At 39.9% G+C, this 13,678-nt stretch overlaps 1 protein-coding gene across 4 annotated transcripts in view; it reads left to right on the plus strand.

Annotated features, from left to right (window-relative positions):
- The window catches only part of Atrnl1 (attractin like 1), a 587,588-nt gene that overhangs the window by 96,072 nt on the left and 477,838 nt on the right, over window positions 1-13,678 (plus strand). For all 4 annotated transcript variants that reach the window (XM_076563387.1, XM_076563388.1, XM_006978477.4 and 1 more), the window contains exons 15-17: window positions 4,655-4,836; window positions 7,640-7,853; window positions 8,523-8,711. In XM_076563387.1, the coding sequence (XP_076419502.1) occupies window positions 4,655-4,836; window positions 7,640-7,853; window positions 8,523-8,711 (585 nt within the window). The remainder of the gene's footprint in view (window positions 1-4,654; window positions 4,837-7,639; window positions 7,854-8,522; window positions 8,712-13,678) is intronic.

The raw sequence follows: 13,678 nt of genomic DNA on the forward strand, positions 1-13,678 counted from the left end.
AATTATGAGAAGTGGTGTTCTCAGCAACGATAGTTATAAGATTAAAATAGCTGTTAATGTTCAAAAACACTGAAAATGTTGTATCCCAAAGTATCAGATGTTTAGTTAAGATTTAATTCTTTATGGAAAAATAGCCAAATGTCTGTCCCATTAGTATAAAAATTTGTTTTTGCCTTTGATAAATAGCAAAATTTTATCTCCAAAAATTTTAAAATAAGGTTTGTTGTGATTTATTATCAATAACTGTTTAATTTATAGATCTGTTTTCTATACCTATATACCTAGGGCTATGTAAATTTTTCTAAGCAAAAACAATTGTATTAGTTACTTGTCTGTTGCTAAAACAAAATGCCTTCACCCAAAGCAACTTGAGGAAGAAAGGGTTAGTTTTGTCTTATGAGTCCGGAGGGTTTGAGTCCATACTAATGGGAGGCGTGACCACAGGCAGCAGGAGATGTCTTCTGCCTGCAGAAGCAAACAGGAGAACACGGAGTAAGAAGTCTTGTTCAATAATAGTACATAGTCTCAGTTGACTGAATGCAGAAGCAGATATGAAAATACAGTGTCTTTATGTGTCACATTAAAGAGATTTGTAAAACGGTAAAACAAAGCCACAAAACTAGGTTGCTTTAAATTTGATTTATGTAATAAAACTAAATCCCCTTATGTTAAGTTTCAATTTTCACCCCCTAATTTTATTATGAAAAATTTAAGAATGTAAGGCATGGGAAAACTTGGTAAGGACATGTAGTTAGAGTTTTCCTGGCTGCCCCACAGTCAGGACAAATCTTTGTCACCCACCAGTCCCACAGCCGCTCAGACCCAACCAAGTAAACACAGAGACTTATATCTTACAAACTGTATGGCCATGGCAGGCTTCTTGCTAACTGTTCTTATATCTTAAATTAACCCATTTCTATTAATCTATACCTTGCCACGTGGCTCGTGGCTTACCAGCATCTTCACATGTTGCTTGTCATGGTGACAGCTGGCAGTGTCTCTTTGACCCAGCCTTCTACTTCCCAGAATTCTTAGCCTCCTTGTCCCACCTATACTTCCTCCTGCCTGGCTACTGGCCAATCAGTGTTTTATTTATTAACCAATCAGAGCAACACATCTGACATACAGAACATCCCACAGCAAGGACACCAAAGTCCCACATTGAAGAAGCTACAATTTCACACCTCTTCCCTGTCATCTTTAAAACTGATGGGCATGTCCACTGTTTCCCTCCATTCTCCATGTCCACTGTTTCCCTCCATTCTCCATGTCCACTGTTTCCATCCAATCTCCATGTCCTCTGTTTCCATCCATTCTCCATGTCCACTGTTTCCATCCATTCTCCGTGTCCTCTGTTTCCATCCATTCTCCGTGTCCACTGTTTCCCTTCATTCTCCATGTCCACTGTTTTCCTCCATTCTCCATGTCCACTGTTTCCCTTCATTCTCCATGTCCACTGTTTCCCTCCATTCTCCATGTCCACTGTTTCCCTTCATTCTCCATGTCCACTGTTTCCCTCCATTCTCCATGTCCACTGTTTCCCTCCATTCTCCATGTCCACTGTTTCCCTCCAGTCTCCATGTCCTCTGTTTCCATCCAGTCTCCAAGTCTGAAAGGATGAATGGTGCTGTCTGCTCGTGGCAGCCCTGATTACCATGTGGAAAGGTCACAGTCAGGACAGAACCTAGTGGTACTTTTTTGAGCTTTATTAGGAGGGAGACAGGAGAAGGGGAAAGAGAGGAGCCAGGCCTGGGGGGAGGGAGCAGAGCAGGGAGCAGAGAGCAGAGAGGGAACAGAGAGAGAGCAGAGAGAGAGGGTGTGGGTCTGCTGCCGGCTTTTTAAGGCAGGTAGTAGCTGCCTGTGCCCGCTGATGAGGTAAGACCCAAGACCCCAAGATCTGGGTGACCCTCAAGGTTTTTTGAAGGTTAAAGACCTCGACTTTGAGAAGTACTTCCTTAAAGGAGTTCTGTGAACATCTCAGCCCTGCTCGAAGGGCGTTTGTACAAAGGAAGAGAAAGATTACATTTCATAGATGCGGACACTAAAATGTTCTAGATGCTGTTCAAACTTCAGTATAGATTCTGATAACATACTATTGCTGAGTCGTGTAGTCTATAACGAAATGAACAAGTAAGTGTGTAAAATTATGTCAGAAGTTGGTGGTTTTATTTTTATTTATCTCTTTTCTCATTTTTATTAGTTCTTGAAGACCTTTTACAATTCATTTTGACCATATTCAGTTCCTTACCCAACTCCTTCAAGATCATCCCCCTCTCCCAACCCACCAAACTGTTCCTTGAAAAGAACCAAATCAGGTCCAGTTTGTGCTGACTCTTGGATGTAGACTTCTTGGAGCTTGGTCAACCCACCAGGGTCCTCACCCTTGAAGGAACCTGACTTGTGAGCGTCTAGTCCCCCTCCCCTCCATCCTTGGGTTCTGAGGGCTTGTGTTTGCACACTGTTGTGCCTTCTTACCTTCCCTCTGCTCCTCCTTCCTTAAGGATCTCAAGAAAAATGACAGCAAAAGAGAACTGCTTTATCATAGTGTGCGTTATGTTTGGATTAGTTGGTTTTATTGTTATATTTTGTTTTTGAGACAAGGCCTCACACTGTAAGTGAGGGCTGGCCTTGAAATCACTGTGTAGCCCAGAATGTCCTCTAACTTCTAACATTCCTCCTGCTGCGTCCTCCACAGGAGTTAATTCTCATGTAAAACACCCACACTTAAAGTACTTACTCTGTTTAGTGATTCCATACTATGTTCTTTTTAAAATTCTGATTTCTTTTTTTTTTTCCTGGAGAGAGAGAGAGAAAGTAATGGACTTGGGTGGGTGAGGAAGTGGGAAGGATCTGGAATAGTCAGGGGAAGGAGAAACCATGATCAGAATATAGTGGATGAAAAACAATTTTTTCACTTAAAAATATATCATGAAATGAATGATATATAGGCTGAGAGTAAGACCCTACCAGGATGGAGATGTGGAATAGGAGAGCGGGGTGTGAAGGAGGGAGGAGGGGCCGGAGGGGGGAGGAGGGGGCGGAGGAGGGAGGAGGAGGGAGGAGGGGGAGAGGGGGGAGGAAGGGGGAGGAGGGGGCAGAGTGGGGAGGAGGAGGCTAAGGGGGCGGAGGGGGGAGGAGGGGGCGGAGGAGGGAGGAGGGGCCAGAGTGGGGAGCGGAGGGTGGAGGAGGGGGCGGAGGGGGAAGGGGGAGGAGGGGGGAGGAGGGGCCGGAGTGGGGAGGGGGCAGACCAACAGTAACGCTGTAATTACAGTTGTTCTTTGAGGTGAAAAGGCATGGATTCTAATCAGCCCGCTGTGCTGCATAGCTGAGTCTGGTTCTCACTTCTTCACAAGGAAAGCAGCGGCAGCTTTCTTTTCTAGTTAAAATCATTGCTTTCTTTCTATTTTTGTTTTATTTTTTATTCATTTATTTATTTTTGGTAGGGTCTTACTCTTTAGCTCAGCCTGTCCTGGAGCTTCCTCGGTAGTACCTTTTGGGCTGGAACTGGGGCCGTCCTGCCTCTGGCTCCTGGATGCTGGAGTTATAGGCCTGGTGCATCAAGCTCAGCTTGGCTTGCTCTTCTCTTAAAGGGATCTGATCCAAGGTCTCTGCACTCCTGTGATGGCTTCCAGTTTAGTGCGTTCACGGGGTTCCTAGGTCTGCGTCCTGGGCCCTCTCCTGAGCCTCCTTCTCTTGCTTGTCTTGTCTTGTTCCACTCTGATGTGATAGTTTATCTTAGATTTCATTTTGTTAGATTTAAAATAAATGAATGAAAACCTGGCCTCTAGGGTAAAGGAGGTTAACAAGTGAGCTGTCCTTATACCCGTGGGAAGAGGAGAACTCTTCAATGGAGTGACACCCTGTAAAGGCCACTCCAGGGCAGGCCTGATGTTCAGGAGTACTTGACCAACAGAGTGGACTCCACAGTTTTTTCGTGTGCTTTTATTTGTTTACAGTTTGGTGAGTTTTTGTTTTTTGGTTTATTTGTCCCTTGTGGGTAGTTGTTGTATTTTGTTTTCTTGTTTTTAGGGGGTTTGTTGTTATATTGTGTTTTTGTTTTTTGAGAAAACTTAAAGTTGGGTGTGTAGAGTGGAGGAGAGGATCTGGAAGGACTTGGGAGGGGAAGAATATGATCAAAATATATTTAAATTTATAATTGTTTTAAATAATTAAAAAAGTAATCTGATCTTTTGTAGCCTGGAATTAGACAAATACAGTAGTAACTTTGTTTTTCGAGAGGTCAGATGCTGATGCCCTAGACTACACAGGAATCTTTGGAGTCAATGTAGAAAATAGGTGTTGGAGAAGCGGAGCTCATGTTGTTTAAGAATTCAGGAAAGGCCAGGCATGATGATGCATGCTTTAATCCCAGCACTAGGGAGACAGAAGCAGATGAGTTCAAGGCTAGCCTGGTCTATGTAGTGAGACTGATTCATCAAATCAAAAAAAGGAATTTAGGAAAGAATTAGGATCTTGTTTTAACTCTCCAGCAAACTATTAAATAAACTTTGGGATATTAAGAAATTTTGAAAAGTTTTATCTAAAAATTTTAAATTAACACATTGGTCATATCTATAATTTTGAAATAATTAATAAAGAACTATACTTTTTTTGTAATGTAAAAGTAGGATGGTATTCTTTTTTCTTTACTTAGCTCACCTTTGTGGAGAAGGCTGGAATCACGTTGGGGATGCTTGTCTTCGAATCAATTCCAGTAGAGAAAGTTATGACAATGCAAAGCTGTATTGCTATAATCTCAGTGGAAATCTTGCTTCTCTGACAACTTCCAAGGAGGTAGAATTTGTGTTGGATGAAATACAGAAGTACACACAGCAGGTAAACCTTTGGGTTCTTTATGTGATGGACGTATGCAATGATCCATGATCTGTGGAAATGATTTATTCTTTTTGTCTTTTAAAGTGAATGTCTATCTGAGTTACTGATAGCACATGTATGAAAACTGTTACTGTATTTGGTAGTCTTCTGCTGTGTGAGAACCCAGAAATGCAGTGAAGCGCTCTTCTCAGACAGCAGAGAAGAGACAAGAACAGTTGTTCTTGAGTGAGGTAATTGCCATGATAAATGCACTCAGGGTACTTCCTGAAGACGAGGATGGACAGCTAGTCATAGCGGGAGCTTATGGGCTAGTCTTGGAGAAACGCCCTAACCAGCATTCGCCGGACTTGGAGATACTTATAAGGAGGTTGGAAAAATCCTACAGTTTTTGTCTTAACTTGTTTTTATTAGTTTCCAGCATAGTGGGTGGTGTATACAATGTATGAGGTAGCGGGTTGGGGAGATCTTTTGATATTTATACTTTAGAAAGTGTAACAGTTTTTTTTAAAGTGAGGTCTGTTTTTTGTGATGTCAGCGGCTTCTCTTTTGTATACGTGTGCTTGCCAGTTTGCCACTCAGCACACGAGAATCAGTGCCACTGCAGTCCTGCCACACCATAAGCATTTGATCTGCACACTCATGGTTTTGAATTTCAAAAACGTTAGACTTCGTCCTTAAAGCTCTGTTGATTTTCCTGTGTTTAGCATCAGGTATTTTTGCCAGTTACAAAATCGCCACAAGTCTGGCCATTTGATTTCTATATTTGAAGACTTCTTGTGGCTGCTGATTTCTGTTGCCTATTATTATAATCCATAAGGAGTGGATGGTAAATTCAGATTTGCTGGATTGCTGAGTCACATCATATAAATGATACTTTGTTTTATCAGAAACAACTTTTCATAGGATTTCAAAGTGGAAACTTTTTCAAGGTGACATTTCATTAGACATATCTCTATAAAATGAATTATATCCTGAGTCATTTCAGGTGCACAGGCTTAAGATAACCCTTTTTTGGCCAATAAAGATCGACAAATTCATTCACTTTAAAGAGATATCTTGGGTCAAATGATCGTTTACTTATCGGAAATGGCTAATGAAATGTTATAATGATTTATGGTGTGGTGCAGTAAATTTTCATAATACAGTAATTTATCTTTCATTTTCAACTGCCTGTCTGGCTCATTTACTGAATAATAGTTACTTTAAATGTTTTATCACAGGCTTCATTTTGTTTCTCTTCCTTTTCTTTCAGATCCTTATCATGATGAGTCAGGGCCTAATATTTCATTTTAAATGGCTTTCCTTTGCTGTAGAGAGGAAACATAGCAAGAGTTGGCTGTGACATGAAGCACATTTTAATGTGAAATTTCTGTGTTGGATTGATTATCTGACTAGTGTTGTTATAAAGCATGATTTAAAAGGCAACTTTTGTTATCAAAATATCTCTCAGAATAAATGTGTAAAACATATGATAATCTGAATGTGAAGAAGCGTGTGTGAGTTCTATAATTAGAAGCACTGTTAACCCAGCCTTGTCTCAGCGTTATGCTAGATAGTATAAAATAATTTCTATCCTAAGACCTTTGTCTATTAAATTTTCTTAATTGCTATCTGTACTCTATTCTTTTGGCAATATGACATTGTCAAAGTGAAAATTCATAAGGTATTTTAATTTTATCCAAGTAATGTCTGTTGAGTATTTACAGTGTGTAATCCATTGTATTTATACACTTAAAAATTTTAAGGTCCATGGGTAACTTAATCTCCCTAGGAACATTTGTATAACGTGAATACCATGTATAAATATCTTATTGTAGTGACATTTTTCTCTGCTCTGATATCACATACATAAAAGAATTTAGAAGAATGATGCTTTGAAACAATTTTCCATCATAGTGATTATTAAGTAGCTTAGTGATTTAGAAGATATATTATCATATATTATGAAAGAGGTGTCCATACTCTAATAGAACAATGGAGCTTGGATTTAGAATACATTTTAGCTTTTAAATAATGATTTAAACAAGTTATATAAATATAGAATTGATTTTGATTTTGTGCTGTTTTATGATCAATGAGGGTATTGAGAATAGTTAATGTGACTTTTGTCAACTTGTGTTTATCAGATTTTCAATATGATAGTCAGACTTTGTGAAATAGATGATGTCAGTTTTCCTAAAATTTTATGAAAGTCCAAACATAGCAGAGAAATCCTGATCTGGGGAGTCCTTGAGAAGTCTTCATTCAGAATCCGTACAGATCTGTTAATTTCGTTTTCTGTTTTGCACAGTGCAGATTTTGGATTTATCTGTAGGTTCCTGAATCCATAACTGATTAAACTCTATACCTGATAGTATTAGTTATAGCAGTAGTGGTATGTTGAGTTTTGACATTTTTTTCATTTAGTTTGGTTTATTTGTTTGTTTGCGATAGGATTTTGCTGTGTAGCCATGGCTGGCCTAGAACTCTCTGAATATCAGCCTGCCTTTGACTCCTGAATGCTGGGATTAAAGGCCCATTTTATAGAGGGGGAAAAATGAGCAAGGGCCAAAAAAAAAAAAAAAAAAAAAAAATCATGTAACCTTATAGCTAAGCTCAAAGCCCAGTGCTTTCAAAACAGTCCTGAGATCTACATCATCCCCTAGATTATGCTGAGATTATTGTTGACAGTAAAGGTGATTGGAAAGGTAGTTTTATGTATTCTCAGATATAATATTTAATGATAATGAGCTACTTGTTGAACAGTATCATGTGTAGTTTTTCTTCTAACCACTTTCAATGCCCCATATCGTGTTGTTTGCAGAAAGTCTCACCTTGGGTAGGCTTGCGCAAGATCAACATATCCTACTGGGGCTGGGAGGACATGTCTCCATTCACAAACACCACGCTCCAGTGGCTTCCTGGAGAACCCAATGATTCGGGATTCTGTGCTTATTTAGAAAGGGCCGCAGTGGCAGGACTGAAGGCAAATCCTTGTACGTCCATGGCAGATGGCCTCGTGTGTGAAAAGCCTGTCGGTAAGTAGAGGCGCCCCAGCTTTTCTGTGTCTGCGTCGGCCTGTTGTCCAGCCTTTCTTTCCAGGGTGCAGGGACTTGTTTCGTACATTTTCACTTTTTTATACCAAAGATGCAGTCACGGGACATTTACTTAAAAAAGATATGGAGCTTTTATGGAGAAACATGCACTATTGAGACAATGGAAAGAGGGGCTCTCGATTACAGTGCTGTTTGCTGTTTTAAAATTGTACACCTTGTGCTTTATAAAGAATTAAGAAATAAAGGAATTACACGTTTTCAAATTCAGTACTAAATTAGTACCCGTATCAACTTTTTAAACTTTTACCTTGTGTTATAATGCTTCAGTCTGCTTAACTGAACCTTTTAAAAAATAGTAACACAGATAAAACCCAAGCATTTGTGTTAAAATGAAATTAACTGGGGCCTGAAGAGGTGGCTGAGTGGATAAGAGCACTGGTTGCTCTTCTGGAGGGCCTGGCTTTGATTCTCAGAACCCACATGGTGTCTCGGGAATCTGATGCCCTTTTCCTTCTGCCCTCTGAGGACCAGGCATGCCTGTGGTGGCACCAGTACATGAGACCAAACACCCGTACGCATAGTTAAACGTAGAGATTAGTTTGAAAAATGAAGTTGCCAAATGAAGTAATTGCAGCTGTTGATTTGTTCCAGTCAGCCCAAATCAAAATGCAAGGCCGTGCAAGAAGCCATGCTCCCTGAGGACCTCCTGTTCCAACTGCACGAGCAATGGCATGGAGTGCATGTGGTGCAGCAGCACCAAGCGATGCGTGGACTCCAACGCCTACATTATCTCTTTTCCGTACGGACAGTGTCTCGAGTGGCAGACGGCCACCTGCTCGCGTACGTATGGATGGAAAGAAACGTTGAGGCCATTTAAAACAATGGAAAAAGCACTGTCAAGGAGAGGTCTAAAATCTGTTTGGGCTGTTAGCCTCTGGTTTGCAGTGTATCATCATTTAGAATTTACTGCATTACTGTTTTACCACTGTGTCTGACCCATCTCATGAACTCCGAGTGTGGTGTACAGACAACCTAATGCTTCCTGCCAGTGAAAGCCGCAAGGCTTTCTGGTGTCTTTAAGTATTCCTTGGCACACTTTTCATCCCCTTCCTTTTCTCTATTCGACAAACACTCCTCAAGAATTGACACCAGTTTATAGGGTTCTCTGTTTGTATTTGTCTAATTATTTCTTCAACATTAGCTCTGAATAGGCATGTTTTTCAAGACTATCCTGTCATTGTTGCTGTATCAGCTACACAGTGAATTGATAAGACACGTGCACGTAGGTGGTGAAACTGCATGGGGAAGACTCTTGTGGATGTGAGCCACCAGATGACTGACAGCTGGGACAACGGTAGCCACTGTATTAGGTGGGCTTCTCTAGAATGAGACCAAGACGACACACAGAAGGGAGGATTTACCTGAGTGACTTGGAACCCATTGCAGCTGGGTAGTCCAACAGTGGTGTCCACGTGTTCACGGCTTAGAACACCGTGGCTGCTCAGTGCAGACATTATATGCGTCAGCAGTACCAATTTAGTGTTGAAGGCCTAGAGGATTCCTACAGTCACTGATCTTCAGGCTGTATTGGAACCCTAGGAAGCTAGAGTCTGGTTTTCAGGAAGAATGGCAGTTGAAGCATAGATAGGTGTATTCACCAGTGAGAAGTCAGGGAGGTGGTGAGAGAGAAGAGAGGATGACAGAGGTTCCGTAGAGGGTAAGCAGATCTCAGGTAGAGTTTCCTGAGTACCAGGAGTAGAGAGCAGCAGAGATGGAGAAAGAGGATACAGAGGATGAAGATGAGGCTGAAAGCATAATTTAGTCATTAGCAGGACTATGAGCTAGGGAACTGGACGGAACTGTAGTTATGGAGACAGGATTTCATCCCAGAGAAACAAAGTAGACAGATATAGAGCTTGATATGTCTAGAGTTATTCCTGCCTTGAATGCCTGACAGAGCAATAACTGAATTGATAGAATTTTGTCTTAGAGGAATAAAGTTAACAGACATAAGAACATAGTGTACATAGATTTTTTTTTTCCCCCTCAGATGTCCCATGCTGGACATAGCTAAGCCCTCGGACCCTGGGTACTCCATAGACCCACTTGTTCATACACTAAGGAATCCCATAAAAACACTAAACTGGAAACAGTGCTATATACACAAAGAACCTGGTTCAGACCTGTGCAGGCCCTGTGCATGCATATACAAATTGATAAATGTGACCCACCACATAAACAAACTGAAAGACAGAAACCACATGATCATCTATCTGTATTTATGTGTGTGTACACACACGTATATACACACACATACAATATAGTGCTTGAAGTCTTAGCTAGAGCAATAAGACAACTGAAGAGGATAATGGAAATTGGAAGAGAAGAAGTCAGAGCATCTTTATTTGCAGATGATATGGCAGTTTATATAAATGATCCTAAATATTCCACTGGGAAACTCCTACAGATAAACACATTTAGCAAAATATTTAGATTCAAAATTAACTCGCAAAAATCAGTAGTATAGTTCTCCTCTATACAAGTGGCAAACAGAATGAGAAGGAAATCAAAGAACAGCACCTTTCATAATAGCCTCAAGAAATATAAAATATCTTTGGGGTAACTAACCAAACAGATGAAAGACTTGTATGATAAAAACTTTAAGAGAGTGAAAGAAATTGAAGAAGATATGAAAAGATGGAAATACTTCCCATTCTCGATTGATAGGATATAGTAAAAATGAACATCCTGCCCAAAGCAATCTATAGATTTAATGCAATACCCATCAAAATTCCAAGACAGTTTTTCTTGAAAGGACAATTTTTATCTTGAAAGGACAATTTTCAGCTCCATATGTAAACACCAAAAAACCCAAGAAAGCTAAAACAATCCTGAATGATAACAGAACTGATAAGAGGTATCATCATTCCCAATTTCATGATGTATCATAGAGCTATAGTAATAAAAACAGCATAGTATTGGCACAGAAGCAGACACGTTGATCAATGGAATCAAACTGAAGACCCAGATGTAAATCCTCACATCTATGGACATTTGATTTTTGATAAAGAAGCTAGAAATACACACTGTAAAAATGATGGCATCTTCAACAAATGGTGCTGGTCAAAACTGGGTGTAGAAGAGTGCAGATAGATCCATACTTACCACCTTGTACAAACTCAACTCTAAATCAAGCAAAGACCTCACCATAAAACCAGATACACTGGTTTGGAAAAAAAGTGGGGAATACCCTTGAGTTTAATGGCACAGGAAAAGACTTTCTGGACAGAACACCAGTTGCACAGGTACTAAGATCAACAATCAATAAATGGGACTTTCTGAAACTGAAACACTTCTGCATGGCAGAGGACACTGTCATTCAGAAAAAGCAGCAGCTTACAGTATGGGAAGAGACTTTTAGCAACTACCCATCTGAGAAAGGGCTAATATCTAAATTATATTATGAACTCAAAAAGCTAGATATTAAGAAAACAAATAATACATTTAAGAATGGGGTACAGATCTAAACAGAATTATAAAAAGGAAATTCAAATGGCAGAGAAATACTTAAAGAGATGTTCAACATTCTTAGCCACCAGGGGAATGCAATTCAGAACTACTTTGAGATTTCCTCTTACACATGTCAGAATGGCCAAGATCAATAAAACAGTGACAGCTCATGCTGAAGAGGATGTGGAACAAGGGGAACACTTACACATTCCTGGTGGGAGTGCACATTCGTGCAGCCACTATGGAAATTTATGTGGCGGTTCCTCAGGAAGATGGGACTTGATCTACCTCAGGGTCTAGCTATAGCACTCTTGGGCTTATATCCCGAACCACTGTCTGGCTGCACAGATGGCTCTTTCTATCTGACTTCCCTTCTTTGTAGGGAAGATGCATATGTCTCTGGAGGTGAATCTTCTCTCTTAATCTTTCCAGGAGAAGTCTTTAAGGCTTGTCCAGAGGCCTATTTCTTAGTTGATTCCAGATCCCCCTTCTGTGATGTTACTTGAGCCTTACATGCAGGGTTGTGGTGTAGATAGACGAATTAGGGCTGGGTACCCCATGATCTCTGGTTTTTGACTGGGTGTGGTTTTCTATAATCTCCATCTATTACAAAGAGAACTTTCTTTGGTGAGTGGTGAAAGATATATTTATCTGTGGGCATAGGATAAATATTTAGACACAGTAATTTCCTGTCTAATAAAGGGGCGTAATAGGTTCTTCTGTAAGATCAATGACCTCACTAGCCTATGGTAGTTGGCTAGGTTTCCAGTTCTAGGCATGATTTCCCTTATGTTGATTGGGCCTTAAGTCCAATTAGGGAGCTTTTGGTTACCACCAAGATGTAAGTGCCACTATTACACTCTAAGGTTATCATGTCATGCTGTTTGTTGGTGTGGCTAATAGGCATTACAGCTGAGTAGGACTGTTGGATGCTTCCCTCTCTTGGAAGCTTGTATAGCACCTTCTGGTCCTATGGAAGCTGGTCCTCAGGGAGGGGACTTTCTTGTCAGATCCAGGTTGTTTCCCCTGGGTCCTGTGTTCAGAGTGCATGGTATCAAGGCAGATTTTGCCTAATGGCTTCTAAGGAAGCTTTGTTAATAACTGGAATTATTAATAATTAATATATTTTAAGTAATTGGATATTTGGAAGTAATTGGAATAATAGGTTTATTTCTTAATATATAGAAATTTCAATAAAAATGAGATTAAAATAATATTGTAAAAGTAGAAGTCTGAGCTTATGCCATGCTTCTCAGAAATCAATGTCTTCCATTAGTTTGGAGATTTCATGAATATGCATAATTAATTACTTATTCATTTTGTTTCTTTTGTGATACTAGGGATACCTAAGTTCCCATGCACACTGAACAACAATTTCCCAGTGAGCTATGTTACCAGCAGAAATCTTTAGTAAGGGTTTTAGACACTGATATTATTAAGCCCCCTCCCTTCATCCCAAGTGCTGGGAATTAAACCTGGGCTTTGTATACTCCAGGCCCAATTTAAAAACTATTATTTTCTGGACAATTGAGGAGGGTAGTTATTTTTAAAATTTGATGAATTTACTGATTAAAAGACTTTGACACATTTAGTAAGCCCTATTGAGTATTTTACAACACAGCTTTCAAAAACTCCGAAATAAAATAAAAAACAAATTTCACCAAGTTTTTGTATTTCATATAATACAAAGTCTCTATATTGTCCTTAAGTTTAGGAAAAGTAGCACAGTGTACATAAGCTTTGGTGTAATATTATTTTCTGTAAGAAAAAGAATTAGATTGTTAGTTCCTGAATCACCATTACACACCGAAGGATGGATTTCCAGTAACAATGCTGTCTGCTGCTTTGTATTCTTGGACAGAACAGAGCAGGTGCCATGTAGATGTAACCAACCGTCTTATTAAATAAGAAACACAGAAACAATGTAAAAGAGAAAGCCGAGAGGTCAGAGCTCAGAGCTAAAATCTCACCCTTCCTCCTGCTGTCCCAGCTTCGCGAAAAAGAGAGCTACTTCCTGTCTGTTCGTTTTTTTTATAGTATGTTGTTCTGCCTTCTCATTGGTTGTAAACCCAAACACATGACTGCCTCGTCACTGTCTGAATGTACAGCCCCCTAGGTCTTAAAGGCATATGTCTCCAATGCTGGCTATATCCCTGAACACACAGATATCTATGGGATTAAAGGCGTGTGCCACCACCGCCACACTCTTGCTATGGCTCTAATAGCTCTGACCCCCGGACAACTTTATTTATTAACATACAATCAAAATAATATTTCAGTACAATTAGATTACCACC

The sequence above is a fragment of the Peromyscus maniculatus genome, chromosome 1, assembly GCF_049852395.1.
Source record: "Peromyscus maniculatus bairdii isolate BWxNUB_F1_BW_parent chromosome 1, HU_Pman_BW_mat_3.1, whole genome shotgun sequence".
NCBI classification, from domain to species: Eukaryota; Metazoa; Chordata; class Mammalia; order Rodentia; family Cricetidae; genus Peromyscus; species Peromyscus maniculatus.